Source organism: Rosa rugosa, chromosome 2 (genome assembly GCF_958449725.1).
Source record: "Rosa rugosa chromosome 2, drRosRugo1.1, whole genome shotgun sequence".
NCBI lineage: Eukaryota > Viridiplantae > Streptophyta > Magnoliopsida > Rosales > Rosaceae > Rosa > Rosa rugosa.
This window is the reverse complement of record NC_084821.1, coordinates 60433466-60455321: the sequence shown is the minus strand read 5'-3', so window position 1 is coordinate 60455321 and position 21856 is coordinate 60433466. Positions and strand designations below refer to the sequence as shown.

At 41.3% G+C, this 21856-nt stretch overlaps 1 protein-coding gene and 1 long non-coding RNA gene across 3 annotated transcripts; both read left to right on the top strand.

The window, feature by feature from the left end:
* Window positions 1-4357: 4357 nt before the first annotated feature.
* On the top strand, window positions 4358-11753 carry LOC133728996 (uncharacterized). Of its 2 annotated transcripts, XR_009856176.1 has the most exons (4): window positions 4358-4818; window positions 4897-4996; window positions 10900-10971; window positions 11511-11753. It is a non-coding gene; the product is annotated as an uncharacterized LOC133728996 (long non-coding RNA). The 2 variants fall into 2 exon arrangements; XR_009856175.1 differs by having other exon boundaries at window positions 10900-11753.
* A 7047-nt stretch (window positions 11754-18800) lies between these two features.
* On the top strand, window positions 18801-19746 carry LOC133731190 (uncharacterized). The gene is made up of 2 exons (XM_062158623.1): window positions 18801-19148; window positions 19240-19746. Exons 1-2 carry the CDS (start codon window positions 18801-18803, stop codon window positions 19744-19746), a joined length of 855 nt encoding a protein of 284 aa, XP_062014607.1.
* Window positions 19747-21856: the final 2110 nt, after the last annotated feature.

Below are 21856 nucleotides of genomic sequence, written 5' to 3'. Positions count from 1 at the left end.
TTTTTGATAAATAAGTAAATTTATAACAACTTCATATATAACTATGAATTAACAATATTACAGATCTTGGATGGTTATACTGTATCAACAAGTCTTGGCTTGAGTGACACGGATCTTTGATGGTTTGACAAATTAATTAGGGAAAATTTTAAGAACAGTATATGAATTTAAGGCCACTCCGAATTAAGGTGGCCAACATTTGTGAAACCCAACTTCAGTACATGGACTATGAAACTCGACCCACTTTTCATACATGTTGTCACTAATTCTGTTAACTCTATATTTTTGTTCATTTTTTAAAGGGTATTTTAGTATTTTTGCTCTCTCTCTCTCTCTCTCTCTCTCTCTCTCTCTCTTTCAAACTCAAAGCCCAAACTTCATCATCACCATTTCTCTCATCAGGTTACTCACTGCCTTTAATTGATTTTATTTCTTCTCTCTCTTATTCATTTCATGTAGCAACTTATTAACTTTGATATGATTTTTTCTTCATTTCTGTCATTTTGTTGTTGTTCAGTAGCTGAATCCAAGCACAGATAATGGAGAGGAACACTGACTTCTGCAAAAGCATGGTAAAAAACCACATTACTATCATGACTAAGGCCACTGATGGAAATTCCAACAACAACAAGATGAAGAATATTGAAGATGATGAAGACTCTCTCTCTCTCTATCTCTCTTTCCCCCTCCCCCCCAATCCTTTAAAGAATCCATTACTCTCTCAATCTTTGCTCTCTAAAGAAACCCAGAAAAACCCATTACTGGGTTTTGAGTATACTCTAAAGAACCCATTTCTTCTCTCTCAATCTTTGCTCTCTAAAGAAACCCAGTATACCCATTACCGGAATTTCCGAAGGCCAATGAGCAAATTTCGCACCAGAACCACCTCGATCCTCACCGCGCTACTTCTTCTCCTCCCCACCACCATGAACCGATTCCACAGAAGCTTCATCCTTTTCTTAGCCTTATTATCATCCCCGATGATCTTCCCCAACACCGAGTCCTCACTGGAGGTCTCCTCAGCGACCAAATTACCGTCCTTAGAATCCGAATCCGCGTCACCTCTCACGATCGGCCTCAGCCAGAGATCCGACTAGGCCCTCGCACTCTCGACGGCGACGCCTCCGGCGAATTTGACATCACCATGGAAAAACCATAGCAATTGTTGATTTCCAGCTGGGATTACTGAAGGAAGATGGTGAGGAGAGAGAGAGAACTGGGTGTAGAGAGAAGTCTTGGGTGTCCATAGCAATTGCTAGTGTTCCAGTTTTTTTCTCTTTTCAATCAAACTTGAAGAGACCGAATTGTCCTTGTAAATATGACACGTAGCATCCTCCGTAACGGAGGAGATAATGGCATGTATGGAAGGTGGGTTAGGTTTTGATAGGAGCATTTTAATGCGATGTTTTAATAGTTATTTCCCCATATTTTGCTTAGTTATTTCATTTACTTAATCATTTTTAATTTAATTTCTATTTTCTAGGTACATCGAATAAATGGAGAAGAAATGAGCTTAAAGGCAGAAGGGATGCAGAAATGAGCTGAAATGAAGAAATGGAGTATTCCAGGTCCAACTAGGAATCCCAGTCAACGCACGAATCCTGATGAGGCTAGGAAACCTGAAGGCATTAGGAGACCACATGACTTGAAGATATTATGGGAGATTAAATCTGATTTTTGCATGGGAAATCAAGGAGATTACGTTGAGAAAATCAAGGGAGAGTTTCAAGGGATTGTGCAACAAGATAAGGTCCAAAACAAGTTCAGATTCATTCCTAATTTCAGTCAAGAGCAATTTGGCCGAAAATTGTGAATAAAATCAGATTAAATCTTGGGAAAATCAGCAACAATATATTAGGGATTGATTTTGGAGCTTTTTGATTGGTTGGATGACATAGCAGAGCTGACGTGGCATTATCTGATTGGTTAATGCTGTGTGGATCAATCTTGAAGACTTGGAGACTAAGTTGCCATCCTCCTATAAATAGGAGCATTCTCTACACAATTCAACACACCACAACACAACCAAACCACAACACACCTCTCTCCCTCAGAAAATAAACATCAGAAAAATTCTCTCCATTCTCTAGTCTTCAGAAGCTCTGCGTTCAAGCAAGGAGGAGAAGAAGTCATGCAATACATCAAGATTCTAGCCACCATCCACCCTTGGTCGTTCCTAGAAGATTGCTTGCTTTCAAGGATCTTCGAGTTCTTCGTCTCAAGGCTTGTCATCCATTTTTCACGGTGTATTTCATACTTTCTTTTGTTTGATTCGTAGAGTTATGAATTCTAGTTAACATGACGTTAAGGGCAAAGTTTAAAGCCCATTTATATGTTTTGAAATAAATTTGTGATTTCTTTATGTTGATTTATATGTTGCTTATGTGAGATTGCTTGATTGATTTTGGATTATAGAAAACTTTTGCATGTTTATGTTCTTTGGTGGCCAACTTAGGATATATGCATGTAATTGGAGCTAGATTTAAGTAGTGAAGGCTTTGGACAAAAGTCGAAATCAATTAAGGAGGATTGCAAATAGATGAACTTTTTCATACTAGGTTGTGCACTTTGGTTGACATCCTTTCTTTGTTCTTCATGCATTGAATGTGTTCTTGAGTAGCTAGCTTTCTAGACTATGATTGCATGTTCAATAGGATTAATTTAGGTGCTTTCACTTAGATTAATTATTGAAGGAAAGTAAAATATGGGAAATCGTTTGCTTTCTAACGTTTCACATGGTCAACTTCTTTCTCATGACATAGAAAATCAACTATAGGAATTGTAATTGGATTTCATTCATATGATTGTGGTTTTGATCTTTGTTCCTTGCGTTCCACCCTTGTATATATGTTTTTACATTTTCTTTATTTTATTTATTTTAATTTTCAATTTTATATTCATAAACCCCCTACTTGTGTTTACTTGTATATATTTTTATTCTTTGTTTTATTTTTGTAAATATAATACTTTTTACTTTTATTAATTTATTTTTGCAATTACAGGTATACCCTCAATCCCCGGCTAGAACGATCCCTACTTATTCTATACTAACAACTACATGCAGGGTTAAATTATACGCTTCCTTAAAGCGTGTCAGGTTTCAAAGTCCATGTACTGAAGTTGGGTTTCACAAACGTTGGCCACCTTAATTCTCAGTGGCCTTAAGTTCATGTACTGTTCTTAAAATTTTCCCAATTATTTAAATCACAATCGTCTGTAGAATTGATACTCCGATTAGGACTGAACTCAAGTAATAGAGGACTCATGAACTTATATATATATATATATATATATATATAGACACACTACCAATGGTGCCCGCGCTTTGCTGCGGGATGTGAATCGTAACCATAATGTATTTTCCTACTCCTAAAATTAAAAGGAGACAATACAAACGATAGAACTGTTTTCAATTTTAATACTGCCGATCATTTAAAACAAAAGATGATCTTATTATAGTAGGGTGTTCAAAATATAGGCTATCTAAATTTAAGGTTTACTTAGTTATAGTTGCTGCTGGAACATTTTCCAAAAGATGGTTGTTCTAGTTGCAGGTGTATACACACAAAAGATGTTAGCCTATCAAAAGTTGGTCATGGAGTCTGTCGAAAAAAATTGCTTGCTCCAGCTCTATATACAAAAAGTGGTGCAAGAGTTGCATTGAAATGCTGCTTCAGTCAGTTTCCTACTCGCTGGGTTGTGCAGTGTCCGTTGATGACATTGCTGGTTCAATGTTAGCTTCCCTATCATTGTGAAAAAAGAAAACACAGTTACTGTTTTTTTTTTTTTTTCACACACTTGAACTGTGACTTTGTAATATGAAGCTGAATGAAGAAAAATTGTGTGGAGGTTTACCTGCAAACTTTTATAGGAGATGATAACACTCCAACTTCTAATTAAAATCACAAATGACCTAACAAAAAGTATGCGACTTATTCAATACACAGGACATTAAAAATACTGCATAAGTGTGAGCCCCGGAAAAACTTAAAGGTATTAGTGAGATCGTTTGAGGGGTTAAATTTTCGACCTCGATGGTTATTTAAATACTCGGGAATATTCTTAAGAATTTTTCACAAGGAGAAATTCTTGATTTAAGGGTTTGATAATAAAGGACACAACACAACGAGTTCGTGGGAGTTTTCGGAGAATTTTTCAGATACCCGAGCTAATTGTTATGAATTTTGGAAGTTTTGGGATTGTGAAAAATATTAAATGGGGAAAAAGAAATTGGGTGGTGTGATCCTAGCCGTCTAAAATCTCCACCGCTTCATCACAGCCATTGCTTTCAATTATATAAGGGTGGGATCAGATCAAACATACTTGATCAACCCAAAGCTTCTGAGCTCTCTACCCGCCTGGCGACCCGATCACGTGACCCGGCCACAACTCCGGCGTCCGGTCACCCCACGACGGCGAACCGGCACCGTTCTTTTCGTCTCGCTGTCTCCGTCACGGTGCTGTCCCTATCTTGATCGTTCGTCGACTGTGGAGATCGAATCGACATCGAGAAACCAGACTGCTCCGGTGATTTCGTGGCTATTTCCGACGACTCCGGTCACCGATTTGTCTGCATGTGGTATGAAACATAACCCTCTCGTCGTTCTCTACATCGTGCTATGATTGGTTTTTGGTTTCCATCAAGTTTTAATGATTGATGTTTTGGGTGTCTACGGGTTTTGTCGGAAACTGAGTGCACGACGGCTTTTCCAGTGCTTCTTGGCCTCTTGGGCTGACGTTGATATTGTTCCTGGTCCAGAACTTAGAGTGAGGCTTGATCTTGTTGAAAAGCAGAAGTTGTATCTAATTGGAACGAAGGTAAGAAATTGTCGATTGTTGGGGTTCATTTTGGAAGTCGGATTCATGATTGATTAATCACCTTATATGTTAACGCAGAAGAAGAATCTCGTCGTGGTAGTTTTCATCTCTGCTGTACTTTTCGCTGCAAGACATGGTTTGATTGAATGAATAATCTGCCTTCTACTTGGTTGGAGAGGTGAGCTGCATGTCATTCACGTAACCTTTGGAATCAATTGTGTTGGGGTTGATTTGTTGGGAGCACACGAGTAGTGTACGTGGAATCCTGCGTTACTTAGTGTGTTGTTGGTGTAGAAAAATTCCGTAGAGGAGTTTGACTCACCAATGAATGCGGACTGGCGCGGGAGCTGACCGGGAACAATCGAGAAGCTTCCCTCGAGCGTTGACTCGAAGTTTGACTGTTGGCTCGAGGAGGGGGGGTACCTGCAGAAAACTCTCCGATGCCTAAGTCAGTATGTTTCTTAGTAGTGGAGTAGAGAGAATTAGAATTCGATGCATTACCTTGACGTCGAGCAGCCTATTTATAGGTGTACCTCGGCGTGGGCTGCAAGTAAACTTGCACAGCAAGCCGTAGTGACTTGAGCGGCACGCCACCATTAAGGCCGTATTTACTCCTGCAATAACCGTCACTTATTGGCTGCCATGATTGTCATACTGAATGTCGCATTTATCGTCGCATTTACAGCTACATTAACCGTTGCATTTACTGTTGTCATTACTTCTCTTTAATTGCCTTGATTGCAGGGTCAAATTTATTGACCACCCCCACAATGCCCCCAAATTTTCTCCTTGGGAATTCATCCCAAGAGAAAATTTCCAAAGCTCAAATTTCTCTATGGGCTCCACATCTTTATACTTCTCTTTGGGCACCCCTCTTTGAATTTCATCTAGGCCTTCCTCGTGTTGAAAATGTAGATGCCTGTATAAGAAGATCCTCGTTCCTTGTTTAGAGTCGGCATCTCATCTCGTCGACGACGCCGATGCCGACGTGCCCAAATCAGGACTCAAATCTGCCTTTGTCTTGCAGCCATTCTAGTATCGGGTCTTCGCGTCGCGGACTCGTCTGCTTGTGGTGTCTACGGTGCCTCGCCCACAACGCCGAAGCCTAGTTTCTAGTCTCACCTGCACTCGGTGCCCCCGCTGAGCTACCTTGTTCCTAAGCCGTGCCCCCAGCGCAGCTCAAACTAGACTCCGAGCCTGAGGTACCCTACTGCGAAACTCTTCCTCTTTTCCTTTCTTAGTCACCTAATATTCTGCGACGTCGGCCTCGACGTCATGACGTCTCCTTCACAATGACCATGACGTCGACATCGGCGTAGGCGTCGATGACATCTTCTTTAATGTTTGCGGCGTCAACCTCGACGGTGATGATTTTTCCTCAATAATCTCGACACCAACCTCGACGTCAGTGACATCCTTCTCAATAACTACTATGCCAGCCTTGACGTCGATGATGTCGCTCTCAATAACCTCGGCGCTAACCTCCACGTCGGTATCAACCTTGACGTCGGCGCCAACCTCAACGTCGGTGACGTTTTTCTCAATAATCTCAGTGTCAACCTCGACGTCGGCGCCAACCTCGACGTCGATGACTTCTTTTGCAATAACCTCGGTGCTAACCTTGGCCTCGGTATCAACCTCAACGTCGGCGCCAACCTCGATGTCGATGACTTCTTTCGCAATAACCTCGGTGCTAACCTCGACGTCGGTGTCAACCTCGACGTCGGTGACGTCTTTTTCAATATCCTTGGCGTCGACCTCGACGTCGGCACTAACCTCGACGTCGGCGACGTGTTTCGCAATAACCTTAGTGTCGACCTCGATGTTGGCGTCTCGTCGTCGACCCTTGGCGTCAACCTTGACATCGGCGTAGGTGTCTATTTTAATGAAGGCAAGGGCGTCTCGACGTCGGCGTAGGTGTCCACTTCGACAAGGGTGCCTCGACATCGGTGTCCATTTCGACGAGGGTGCCTCGACGTCGGCGTCCATTTCGACGAGGGGGCCTCGACGTCAACTTCGACAAGGGTGCCTCGACGTCGGCGTTCTATTTCGACGAGGGCGCCTCGACGTCGGCTTCGACAAGGGTGCCTCGACGTCGTCGTCCATTTCGACGAGGGCGCCTCGATGTCGGCGTTTCGTCGTCGGCATCGGCGTCCCTCTCTACAAGGGCGCCTCGACGTCGACGTCCATTTCGACATCGGCGTCTATTTCGACGAGGGTGCCACGACGTCAGCGTCCATTTCGACGAGGGTGCCACGTCGTCGGTGTAGGCATCCATTTCGACAAGGGTGCCTTGACGAGGGTGCCATGTCGTCGGCAATAGGATTTCGACGAGGGTGCCACGTCGTCGGCGTAGGCATCCATTTTGACAAAGGTGCCACGTCATCGGCAATCGGATTTCGACGAGGGTGCCTCGACGAGGGTGCCACGTCGTCGGAGTAGGCATCCATTTCGACAAGGGTGCCTCGACGAGGGTGCCACGTCGTCGGCTCTCCTATGTGCCCCCTTGTATTCCATTCCCTTAGTTGCCCCCTTGTTTTTCTTGTCTGTGCTCGCAGACGCTTATATCCTGCATGATTAAAATTCGTCACGCCATCCCACCCCCGCCTGCAGCGAGGGTGTGGTCCATCATCCCACCCCCGCCCTCGGCGAGGGGCGAGGCACGCCATCCCACCCTCGCCTGTAGCGAGGGTGTGGTCCATCATCCCACCCCCGCCCTCGGCGAGGGGCGAGGCACGCCATCCCACCCCCGCCTGCAGCGAGGGTGTGGTCCATCATCCCATCCCCGCCCTAGCGAGGGGCGAGGCACACCATCCCACCCCCGCCTGCAGCGAGGGTGTGGTCCATCATCCCACCCCCGCCCTCGGCGAGGGGCGAGGCACGCCATCCCACCCCCGCCCTCGGCGAGGGGCGAGGCACGCCATCCCACCCCCGCCTGCAGCGAGGGTGTGGTCCTTCATCCCACCCCCGCCTGCAGCGAGGGTGAGGCGCGTCATCCTACCCGAAGCATTAAGGTAACTGTCCTACTCAAGGAACCAGCTCCTATCAATCAATTGTTACTGTCCTACTCGAGGAACCAGTGTCGAACCATTAAGGCAACTGTCCTACTCGAGGAACCAGCTCCTATGAATCAAACGTAACTGTCCTACTCGAGGAACCAGTTTCAAACCATTAAGGCAACTGTCCTGCTCGAGGAACCAGCTCCTGCGAATCAAATCAACTGTCCTACTCGAGGAACCAGTTCCGAACCATTTAGGCAACTGTCCTGCTCGAGGAACCAGCTCCTACGAATTAAATCAACTGTCCTACTCGAGGAACCAATTTCTACAAATTGAATGCAGCTGTCCTACTCGAGGAACCAATCATACATATTAATAGGACTGTCCTACTCGAGGAACCAGTCCCAGTGATATTATTCACGTAAGAAATACAAAATACATAATTTCAATAGTCTCTCGAATGAGATATCAACACGCGCAAAAATCACTTAAACTCTTTTATTTTTCTTACCTGAGTTTTACGAGTTGTGCCATCTTTAGATCAAAACGAAGTCACCATATTATCGTACCTTCTCCATTACTTGAGATGAATTTCGGCGCGTGGACTTTTCCATGAACCCTGTGATTGCCTTAATTTATTTTATACTGAAGGAGTTTACCAGCCTTCATTGCTGTAACGATTGCTGGTCGCACTCCCTGACACTTATATATTCCGTGCCCCCTTGTCTCGTGGAGCGGGCAATATCGACTTCTTTCAACCTCGTCATTAGCCTCCGGTTGGGGGGCGGCTTTTCAAATATTCCTTCATGACCGTGTCTTTTGTATATGGTCACGGGGTGAATCGTAAACCATTCTTCAAGGGGATAATCTTGAGGCTTCCCTCCTTTATCACTCTGAATGTCATTCTTTGTGTTATTCCATTCAACTTCTCTCGAGGTGACAACGGCAGTGAGTTGGGCTTCGCGTGCTTCTTTGGCTTTTTCAATTCTGATCTCCCCCTGAACCCTTGTAATGATGTCGTCCATGTCCCTTGGCGGATCACGCAGCAAACTTTCACATAATGGCGTCCCCAAAAGCAATCCTTCTCGGAAGGCGATCGCGGCGAATTGGGGATCACAATTAACATGGCGCATTTCAGCTGTAAACCTTTCAAAAAATTTCCCTACCTTTTCTCCCGGCTTCTGCTTGGTACTGAACAGAGTCGCCATATCCTTCTTTTGCTTGCGATTGCAGAAGTATTGTGAAATGAAAGCGCGGCTCAATGAGTCGAAATCCGGTATGGAATGCGGCTTGAGATCCTGAAACCATGTCGACGTCGGCCCCGTGAGACTGGAAGGGAAAATCTTGCACATTAATTTCTCGTCGGTTGTCTCGATGGACATCTGTTGTTTGTACCCCTTGATATGGTCCACCGGGTCGGTCGTTCCGTCGTATTTGTGGAATACCGGCGGGGTTTTGCCGCATTCAGAATGTCGTCGGTAAACGGAGACTTACCGACATCCCTTGCGATTTCCGCCGCTAGCTCTCGTGGGCCGGCACGCTTGCATGCATCAATCATTTTTTCCATCTTCTCACGCCACGATTCGTTGCGCGCCCTTTTGGATTGTCCTAATCCGGCTCCGCCATTTTGCCCCCCATTAGACGTGCCCCCCACCCCCTCGACGAGGGGTCCACCAGAGATTCCCCCGATAACGCCGCTGGCGCCTGCGTTCACTGCTACGTTGTTGGTTTGGTGGAGATCACTGATGGCGTCGTCGTCTGATGAATCACTGTCAAGTTGTAGGAACCTTTCAAATTTTCGTCGACGACGGGCCTCACGGTCTCGCTTTTCCTTCCGAAATTGCTCGAGTTCCTGCCTCAGCCTCTGCGTCTCGTTAGTTGGAGGCAAGTTCAGGTCGCCAATGGGGCTCGGGATGGACTCATTCGGCGGCTGGTGGGGAGGAATTTCATCACTACCAGTCCTCAGTGATAGAAATGGAATCCCGTCGGGGGCAGCTCCCGCCATCACTTTTTAGGGAAAAGTGTTTTCCACAGACGGCGCCACTTGTTGGTGTAGAAAAATTCCGTAGAGGAGTTTGACTCACCAATGAATGCGGACTGGCGCGGGAGCTGACCGGGAACAATCGAGAAGCTTCCCTCGAGCGTTGACTCGAAGTTTGACTGTTGGCTCGAGGAGGGGGGGTACCTGCAGAAAACTCTCCGATGCCTAAGTCAGTATATTTCTTAGTAGTGGAGTAGAGAGAATTAGAATTCGATGCATTACCTTGACGTCGAGCAGCCTATTTATAAGTGTACCTCGGCGTGGGCTGCAAGTAAACTTGCACAGCAAGCCGTAGTGACTTGAGCGGCACGCCACCATTAAAGCCGTATTTACTCCTGCAATAACCGTCACTTATTGGCGGCCATGATTGTCATACTGAATGTCGCATTTATCGTCGCATTTACAGCTACATTAACCGTTGCATTTACTGTTGTCATTACTTCTCTTTAATTGCCTTGATTGCAGGGTCAAATTTATTGACCACCCCCACATGTGTGTTTAGATTGGGTTGTTGCTTTCTGATTGGAATTAAAGGTGGTCAATCTTGATTGTTAATTGGACATGTGAGGTTGAATTGTACGTGGTGGTTTCCTTTTGTTTGACTATTGGTCATGGAAAATTAACCGGGGCATGCATGCTATGATATTTTGGATAGAGACTAAATCAATATGGCATAATCATGGTTTTGTTTATCATGGTATCTGGATGCTGAATGCTACGCCATGAAACCTTGGTATTTAAATAGAAAGCTAGTCATGGTTTATGTTTAATGTTGGGTGCCCTTAGTAATTTTCGGGGTGCACCTAATTTAAAAGGAAATTGTGTTGATTTGAGAAACTTCTTGATATGGTTATGATTGGTAAAAAGTCTAAGAACGATAAATGGTAAAATTTTCGATAATTGAGATAATTATCGAATTTGTGGTGATTGGTCAAAGCTTGGTCAATCCTGGTCAAACCAGGAAATATTGGTCGGACGATTCTTTAATCGTCGAAACTATTTGTTCAACGAGTTATTAACTATCATTATGTCGGAATCTAGGACTCCAGTTACCCGAGGAAAGGAAGGTACGTGAATCACGGACAACGTGAGTTAAACGACTTCGGAATCCAGGTAGGGGATTCGGGGCCTTTCCCGGTTAGTCGCTTTCTTATTTTATATAAAGTAATGCATGATGCATGTTATGGTATGGTTATGTTTAAATGCAATGCATACTAACCATTCCATGAGAGATATCGTTGATGGCTTGAGAGCGAAAGGGGCACTGACTTCCTTGGGTTCGATTCCCTAAACTTCCGGAGGGTTAGCTACACCGGTCGGACGGTGCGCGATCATAATGACGACCCGATTCCGTGTGTGTAGCTAGGTAGCGGACGCTCTCGCTACGCTTACCTGGTTATGAATTGAATTGAGGTAAGGTCGTGTAGTTGGTCTATGGGACCGGCCATCAGGTATTGTTTTGGGCCCGTATTTACTTGAAGTTCATGCATCGGATTTTATATCGGAAAATCATTTAAGTTGTCGTTCTTAAAGAAAATGCATTTACATTTGTTTTTATACTGGCGCCACAAAAGTTTATTTAAAGGTTTTCAAATCTAGCCAGGGTGAAGCCCCTGTTGAGCAGCGAGGACGAAAGCTTACCCCTACAACAGTGTGGATGCAGGTATTGTGTACTGGTGACGGGATTGACGGACGGAGCGGGTGTGTGGAGTCAACTTCGGTAAATGGTTGTAATGGGAACAGGTTCCGAAGTTTAATTCCATTTCTTGGATGTTTAGTGTTATCTCAGAAGTAGTTGATTGCTCATTTATTCTAAATTCGATACTCGGATATGTCGATTATTTCTTGACTCCTTGTAGACTCAAGCTTTAGACGAACAAATATTTGAAATAAAAGTTTTAAAGTTTTCACCTCAATATTATTTTAAACGTTTCCGCTGTGCGGTTTACGAAAAATTATTTAATAAAATGCCTTGCGGGTTTCTGGAATGTAAATCGGACATTCGGTTTATGTTTCGGGGTCTCAAGCTGGTGAGGTGCAGTTTGGGGCGTTACAATAAGTATCAACTATATAATGCACAAAAAATTAGCAACTACCTAAAGAGAAGAATTTCATGTCAATCAAACAAATAAAAGGAATAAACTTTAATCAAATTCCCAAAAGGAAAAAAAGGTTTAAGGGTTCACCTCTGTTAAGGGGATTAGAATTGGCAGTCAAGAAATTCAGAGAAGAAAATCCATTCATGCAGCAGATCGTGCCCTGAATAAAGAAATTACCAATTAACCAAAAAAACCACATAAAACAACCATTTGAGCTTATAAACGATTAGAAGAACCTCAAAAAAAAAAAATAGCCACAAAATCTATCTTATGATGCAGGTTCTGTTCGATGTATACTATATGAACATAAAATCTAAAATAAATGAGGCAAAGCAAAAGAAACAGATGAACCCAAAGCACATACCACTTTAAATGGCAATCGATTAGAAGAAACTATCAAAGCCAAACTTAGGATGATGAAATTTTATGTAAAACCCTTAAACGAATAATCTCAAAAAGCCGAACCCAACAAAATGAGAAGTTTTATTTACACATCCCTATTTACTAGATACACACCCATAATTTTTTTTCTCATCATGCATATTCCTTAAACTTCCTCTTCTGCCCTTCTTTCTTATTAGGAAACTTTTATTTACACATATCTATTTACTTATGTTTTTATCCAATTTTTCTTTTAAACTTCATCTTTTAAAACAATTAAAAGCACCACATCAATTCATTAAATCGACCACCGTCCACCTCGTCCTCGCATCACCTCTACCATACCACCCACCTTTGATGCTGCCAGTTGTTCACATTGTTGAATGAAATTGAATGGAATAGAGTCCATCTTTAGGTTTCAGTCTTCATATATACATCTCTGGATTGATTTTGAAACCACGTATAAACATAGAATAATACAACAATTGGATTAATATGTTTGATAGATTATTAAACAAATGCTGATAACAACAAGTACCTCCTCAATTCCTCACTCTATTAATTGTGTTTGTATGATAATTTGATTATAGTTGTGAAAGTCAATTGTATATTTGCTCCTTTAGCCTCACTCCAGAACCTTTGTGTTCTCACCTTCTTTTTTTTTTTTTTTTTTTGAAAGGGGTTTGGAACCCAGCCTAGCTGGGAGGCTCAGCCCCACGCCCGGTTCCATTTATTATATTAATATTAGTACTTTGCAACGGGGGGGGGGGGGGGGGGGGGAGACATAATAGTATTAGGTTTTCAGTATCAAGTAATTAGATATGTGTAAATAAATTTTTCCTAATTAAAAAAAGGTAGAAGAGGAAGTTTAAAGAAGAATATGGAAAAAAAAAAAATTAGGGGTGTGTATCTAATAAATAGGGATGTGTATATAAAAATTCTCCAGCAAAATTGACCGAAAAATTTATAAGTTAGCTGATACCTTTAAAGATTGAAACTTTGAATGTGAAACGAAAATTCCCAAATTGGGAACAGACTGAAATCGACCAAGACATCCCTTCCTCCTCTCTAGACTTTCCCTCAGCAATCTTCTTCTTCTTCTTCTGATTGGCATCTCTCACTCTGTGCAAGTCTAGCAAAAGCTCTTAGAGATTGAATCCAATTATAGAATTCGAATCCAGACCCTATCCCTAACCCAATCAATCTCAATCTCTCTCAAACTCTCACCTAATTCTCAAACTATCTATCCAACCAAAGCTATTTCCTCTCCATTTTAATTTTCTACCACCCAAAGTTGCATGCACCGAAATTGAAAACCCAAACAATCGCACCCAAACAAGAAGCTTACCTGGAGCTTGATCTCTCATATATCTCTGATTGCTCAATCGGATCCTCTGATTTGATCAAATGAGCTCAATTTCACATAATTGAAAGTTTGAAAGTTTCCCAAAATGAATAGTAAAGAAGGCTTTCTTTCGAACGATACTTGAAACCGGTCCAATCGATCATCGAGGTCTCAGACTGCGGTGTCTTCTGCTGCGTTAAGACGGAGGTACCAGCAATCGAACTTCTCATGAACAACAACGGCAGCCTGTAATTGAGGATCATAGAAGAAACGTATAGAAGATTATAGAAGGATGACAGCCTGTAATTAAAAGAAAATGGAAGGGCAAAACCGTCACTCCATTTCGGTTCCTGGAGAACAGTAAAACAGTGGATTCAGCTTTAGTGTGTGTGTGTGTGTGTGTGTGTGTATATATATATATATATATATATATATACATGAATAATATGATCCTATAATATGATCTTATACTTGTTTTCCTGATTATTAATTGTTGGCCCACGTACTGTCACAATCCCTGTAGGCCGTGTTTGTTTCATGGGACTGGACTGGCTTGGAGTAGCTTATATAAGAAAATTAGTTGTATCCCACGTTTGGCACACACGAGGACTCAATTAAATGAGATAAGAGAGTCCCCGCGTCAGGCTCCCGACCTTCTTACATAAACCCCCCAAAACTCATCGGACTGTGGAAGCAAGGGCTTCAACAACGCTCGTGGGTCTCTCGATCTATTTCGCACGCTTCAGCCTCGTCTCTCCCTCTTGTTCGCGCTTCAACCTCGTGTCTCCACTATCGATCGCGCTTCATCCTCCTTCAACTTCCAGGTTCAATTTCGTTTCTTTCTCATGCTCCTTTTGCTTTGATTTTGATTCCCTCTTCCCTTCGACCCCGTCTAGCTTCTTCTTCTCCTGTATCTAATGTGATTTGTTAAATTAAAGACTATGGATTGATTTTCTATTAACAATTTTTTATGGGTTGTGTACCTACATGTACGTTTGCAAAGCATAATTAGCTATAATCAGCCACGCTCATCGTACCGCCAGAGGTACCAACTACCGTCAAAGGAGTGACCCACGGATAGGCAGCCAGGCGGGCTACGGCCTGAGCACAAGAATACCCCGGGATCACCGCTGACGCGCCGCCACGCGCTATGCCAAGACGGCATCAGAAGCTACTGAAACTGGGAACTGAAGCACTTCAGTCCCACATCGAAAACAAGGAGAAGATCGGACCTCTCCTCACCTATAAAAGGTCCTCTCTTCTCTCTTCATTATTACGCATTAACTACTCATTTATTATTGTGCTGCCTATATGTATCAACTGACTTAGGCATCGGAGAAGTGAAGACCGCCCAGCGCGGTCTCCCTCTGACGCCCTGTTTTCATTTGGCAGCCAGCAAGGATCATCAAGTATACAGAGTAGCGGTCCGCCCACCGGACCCGCGTTAAACGGAGGTTTGGCTACCGCCAGACTTTGAGCATTAACAGGTTGTAACAATTGGTGTCTGGGTAGCTTGGATTTGCTAAGAATTGATAAATTTCAAGACTGGGTTTTTTCTTTTTTTCGTTTAACAACGTCTGTGTTTGCTTTCTTCTTCTTTGGTTGGTTGTTTTCATTGATTTTGGATGTTCATCAATTCTAGGTTTTTTTTTTCTTTGAACAATGTCTGTGTTTTTATCTTCTTCTTTGGTTGGTTGTGTTCTTTGATTTTGGAAGTTGATCAATTCTGGATTTTTTTTTCTTTGAACAACATCTGTGTTTTTATCTTCTTCTTTGGTTGGTCGTTTTCATTGATTTTGGATGTTACTGTGAAATCTTAGATATGGATCGAAGGCAAATTATGTTGCTCTTATTGGTGGAGTTGTGGCACCTAGAGACAATGTGTGCTTGTACTATGCTTGTGCTACTGATGTTTAATTTGAGACGAAGACGTGCTGAAAGACATGCTCTAAATAATCGTTCATTCGTTAGACGTGAGACTCGTTTGAGTTATCTAGATAGTATTATAGGCAATAGTGACACCGAATGCGTACACGAATTAAGAATGGATAGAAGGACTTTTGGCCTTTTGTGTGAACTGCTTCGCTCAGATGGAAATATAAAGAGTGATGGTTTGGTGTCTGTGGAAGAGCAAGTATGTATGTTTTTACATATACTTTCACATCATGTGAAGAATCGTACTATTAGAGGTAGATTTTTTCGATCCGGAGAGACTATTAGTAGGTATTTCCATTCTATACTACAAGGTGTTTTACGATTGCAAGGTAGTTTGTTGAGGGTACCTGATCCGGTACTTGCTGACTGCACAGATCGTAGATGGAAGTGCTTTAAGGTTAGTTTTTTGTAGAGACTGCAGTTTATTTGCATTGTTTCAGATTGTTAGCATGTTCATCTATATGTGCAGTTTATAAACTTCATGAATATACATATTTTTTTAATAAAATTGCTTGGGGGCACTAGATGGAACTTACATTAGAGTGCGTGTACCTGCAATTGACAAGCCAAGATACCGCACAAGAAAGGGTGAAGTCGCTACAAATGTGTTAGCTGCTTGTTCTCGTGATATGCAGTTCATATTTGTCTTATCGGGTTGGGAGGGATCTGCATCGGACTCTAGAGTTCTTCACGATGCAGTGACTAGGCCGAATGGGTTAAGAGTTCCCACTGGTGAGGCTATTGGATAAACATTGCACATTCAATTACTGCAGTTTTGGTTCATTTCACACACTAATAGGAATTTATATTTTGGTTATTAGGTTATTATTACCTTGTAGATGGTGGTTACACAAATGGTGAGGGATTTCTTGCACCATATAGAGGAACAAGGTATCATTTGTCTGAATGGGATGAAAGAAATATGCCTACTGATCATGTGGAATATTTTAACATGAAGCATTCCAAGGCAAGAAATGTGATAGAACGGTGTTTTGGAATGCTAGGGAAGGTGGCGAATACTAAGGAGTCCATCATTTTATCCAATAAAGACACAATGCCGCATAATTACGGTTTGTTGTCTTTTGCATAATTTTATTAGGAGAGAGATGTCCATTGATCCGATGGAGTATGCAGTATGTGAGATGCACAAAATGGGGAAGAAGCTGATGTAGTTGGCACGGTTGAAGCATCTAATCAATGGACTACTTGGAGGAATGAATTAGCTTTACAAATGCATAATGAATGGACGGGAAGAAGGGATGTAAGGGCTACCGGAGATACAGGGGTTTCAGGTGCTGCTGCAAGGGCTGCAAGAGCTGCAAGGAATGCAAGAGCTGCAAGGGCTGCTCCAGCTTCAAGAGAATAAATGATGCAGTTTCTGCTTTATAAGCCTTTTAGTACTAAGGATCATTATTTATGTAGCTTTTGATTTGTTGTATGAATACATTAATGCATTTTAATGCTTATGAGTGTAAAGACCTAGTCTTAATTTGTGTAGAAACGACTCGATTATGTTTCACACTTGATCATTATGAATTGATTCTAGAGTGTTTATTGATATATTGCTCTGACATCTTGGCTGGCTTGGATGACAATGGGAATGCATTTTAACTTTAGAAGAGTCATTCGTCTTTTTTTTTTTTGGTTCTTGTGTTCTGTTCCTTTGGTTTCAGCCATTTAATATGTTCAAACCATGGGTTCCCTTGATCATTTGGGAATTGAACTGATTTAAGATTTTTCATGTATGGTAGTTTCTTTTTAAATTTCTTTTTCGTTGGTGCTCTGCTCTGAAATACTAGCTGAAAGAAACTGTATACGATTTGAGAATGGTCTTGTATTGTATTTTAAAAGAAGTTGAGAATGCATTTTAATGAGATTAGATTAAAATGCCTTCTTTTTCCCCCTTTTGATGTTGGATTCAATGAGGTAGGGACTGTGTATGTGCGTATATATGTTTCCCTTAAAATCTAGTAATTTGTTTTTGCCATTCTTTTAGATTTTCTGTGAATTTCCTTGCAGCATGAACCCAGTTGGCAACTAGCAGTCTAGACTTCCAGACTTATTGAAACCTTATTATTGTTTATCAACCTTTATTATATAATGTGACTATCATGACATTACCTGCTGAGGCTCTTAAAATGTCGTCTTGACCCTTTTTTATTGTCTATGACGCTGAGATCCCTTCACTGGATGGGACTTACAGTACTGTCATTGAACTCTAGAGTAGACAAAAAATATTTAGGAATCCTTAAAACAAAAAAATTATAAGCATGATTGAATGAGAAGGAAATGGTGCGAGGTTGACTGGATGAAGTGAGCTTAGAAACGAAGTTGATTGCCATGAAAAAGTTCTCGAGCTTTATTTTTCATTATTGTTTGGAGCTGTGGTTGCCCTTATATTAAAGTGATATGTTTTTGCCTTTCTGATTCAATGTGAATTTCCTTGCAGCTTCAACCCCGGTTGGAAAGTCTACTGACCGTGGTGCTTTGCTTGAGTGACAATCTATAAAACTAACTATGAAGGACTTCCAGACTTATCAGTACCTTCTTATGGTTTTAGGATATATTTGGCCTTTTGATTTTATGGTTTCATGATTTGTGAATTTGTGTTCTTTTGTTATGAGAATCAAGTTGGAGGGTGAGAAAGTGTGGGTTTTTCAGTTTTGTTTTCTTGCATTGGATGATTAGTTTACGAGTTTTCTCTTGGATTTTGGTTGCATTACAGTTTTGGTTGCATTTTTGTTGCATTACAGTTTTTGTTGCATTACAGTCTTGAATTTTGGTTGCATTACAGTTTTGGTTGCATTAGTTTACGAGTTTTCTCTTTTGTGGGTAGTTAGCTTAGTTTATTTGCATTGTTTCTCCTGTTTGCTTTGGCATTGCATTGCAAATTATTGTTGCAGTTGAAAGCTCACACTGAACATGGACATAGTCACATAGCACATATTTAAAATTGATCAAGTATTGGCAGCAGTTTGTTAAACTGGGAACATTGCAGATTGGCCGAGAAAATGTGCAGTTTGCCAAAGAAAATTAGTAAAATACTCTGAAGAGATTAGGATTAGTTTTGGAAAGCAGAAAAGTTGATAGTGAGTGGAAACTAAACTGGAACTAGAAAATTGTTGCAGTTTGATCATATTTATGCTTCTTTAACCATGAGATGTTGATTTTTTTTGCAGAAAATGGAAAGTGGTGATGAAAATACAGAGCAAGGGAAGTCAAGGCGTGTATGGACCAACTTTGAAGAAGAATCTTTGTTGAATGTTCTTGACGGAATCATTGCTGGAGGACAACGCTGCGACACTGGAAGTTTCAAATCTGGTACTTTACTGAAAATCGAGAATGCTTTAAATCTTTTATGTCCCAATTCCAATCTGAAGGCAAGTCCACATATTGAGTCAAAGTTGAAGAAACTGAAGAAAGATTATAGCATAATCTATGACATGATGAACAAGAGTGGATTTGCATGGAATGATATCAAAAAGTGCATTGAAGTTGATAGTAATGAAGTATGGGATACATATTTGCAGGTAATGAGGAAGTTTCATTAAGTTTCATTTTTAATCTAACTGGTTTCATTGCTGCACTGTGATGGTGATTCCTATGCATTTTCTGTCATAGCATAACAAAAAGGCAAAGGGATGGAGAAACAAGAAGTATCCATTATTTGATAGACTAGCTACCATCTTTGGGAGTGACCGTGCGACTGGAATTGGAGCTGAGGTCCCTGCTGATATGATGGAGGAGCAGAGCAACAATGAAGATGGCATTGAAGTTGAGAATGACACAAGCCCCATGTCAATGAGCACAGGACAATCTCAGGTTAGTCAGAAAAAGAGGAAAAGAAATGATGAAGATAAAATTATGATTGCATTGGATAAATTGTTTGAAGAATCTGGAAAAAGAATGCAAGCAGTGACTGATGCTATAGTGAAAGGTAATGAAGATCGATCTGATATTGCCAAGGAACTTAAGAAAATGGGACTTTCTGTTATAGACCAAATTGAGGCATTGAAAATCATTTTGGATAAGCCCCAAAATATCTCTGTGTTCATGTCCTTAGATGATGAAGTGAGAAAAGTGTATGTGGATAACTTGCTTGGGGGCACTGCTAGAGGATCTACCTAACTGCTGCATGAGGATATGTTCTTTTTTTTTTTTGTTTGGAAAACTGCAAGAGTTGTTGCAGTAGCTTATGTTGGACAAGCTCCTTCTTTTGCTAGATTAACATTCATTTTTGTAATTGATAGATGGAACTTGTGAATGTTAAATCTGTGTATTAGGGACTTGTGAATGTGTAAAAATTAACTACAAGCATGGAACTTTATTAGCATGTGTTGTATTAATAGGTGGACTTGTGAATGTGTTATATTAATAGGTGGACTTGTGAATGTTTCTACAAATTACCAACTTTTAGTCCAATGCACAAACAAACATGGGATAGGACTATTTTGACTATTCTGCACTTTAGTCCTAAGCAGTACCAAACATGGGTCAGGTATTAACATAACATATCCCAGGCTAGAAGAGTCCTAGACTATTATAGGAAATAAGGTGGGGGATAATAGTCCCACGTAACAAACACAACCTTAGTGTTTTTGATGCATAAAACCGTGTATTTCAGAACCTTGTGTGCTATGGGATTAGAGGGGTTATGTTAGCCGGGTTCAACTTTTTCTGATTAAAAACTAGAATTCTCATTAGTGCTAAACATACATATCAAGAGAGTACAAATTTGACAGGTATGGGAAAAAATCTGACAATTCATTCAGTGATCTCCATAAACAATTGCTTTCTCAAAAGGCTATATGATCTGTTAGATAAAACTAATAAGAAAATAAATTTCTGTCATCTGGTCAAGATAGTATATCACCGATGCAAGGTTGAAATATTGAAGATGCGGGCTAGCTTCATCTGGCCTCCTGCGTTGTCTGTGCTTCGAGATCAACTGTTCTGTTTGAGAGTTGTTCAAACATTGTTCGTAAGCGTTACATGCACAACCACATAGCACCATTATCAGAACAACGTACTGTGACGAGTATTCCAATACCTTATACCTATAACCGTTTTTGCCAATGAATATAGATGTTGGTGGTGGTAAAGGTAGTTGTGGTGGTGGTAGTGGTACATAGATGGTGGAGGTGACATTGGCATTGCTTATGGTAGGAGAGAGCGCTAGCTAGAGAAATACGAATAGCACGTATGATCGATCGATTGATTGAAAGTTGTGCAATTGTCACCTTCTATTATAGAATGAGTGCTTCCGTTATTCTATGTTATCTTTTGCTCGTTTTTGGAAACCTGCTTGCTGGGGAATTCTTCTCCTTGTGAAGTTAGGTTTGAACTTTTGATTGATCTCGGTTAGGATTCTTGGGAGTTCGGCTGGTAATTAATATCTATATGAACTTATAGGCAAACTGAAAAACTCTAGATGCATGCACATGAATGAATTTCATATCTCAACGAGGAGACATGTACGTGCATGAAAAGCAGGCAAGGTTCAATTCAACTGAAGATCCAAGCTAATCACCCTATAAACAGAAGCTCAAAACAACTCAAAGGATTGTTGAATTTGAAAATGCCATTACATGAAGCGTTTACGGTTCAGGATTTATGGGGATTCCTAAAATGGAGAGGTAACCATAATGTAACTATTTATAGCAAGTTCACCAAGATGAAGATAAAGAAGAAGAAGAAGTTTGATCAAAAACAAGGGTCGGCTGGCCAAGGAGGGGGTGGCAGCCATAAACAAGGGTTGCCGCTGATGAGGGAAGGCTAGTGGCCATTTGGTTCAATGATGATAGTGAAATTTGAACAATTCTTAAGTTCACCTCTAGGGTGAACGAGCATATTCACCCTCATTGTCGATTAACATACTTTTACTTAATAAATTTATAATCCAACGGTCCATATCTTAAATGAGCCTTTAAAGATTCTCTCTGTAAAAAATCAATTGAATCAGAAATCGTTTAATTATCTGATTGAATCAAACAAATGGATGGTTCTAATAACACTTACTACTATTATGATGAACCGTCCATGTATTTCATAAAAATGAATAACTAAAATGTCTTCAATTTAATTGATTTTTTACAAAGCTAATCTTTGTATTACATTATACAACATTAATGGTCGGATTAGAAAATTATAAAGCTATTATGCCTTAATCCCAAGAAAGGGTGAATATGCTCATTCACATAAGGGGTGAACCTAAGAATTGTCAGTGAAATTTTTAGAC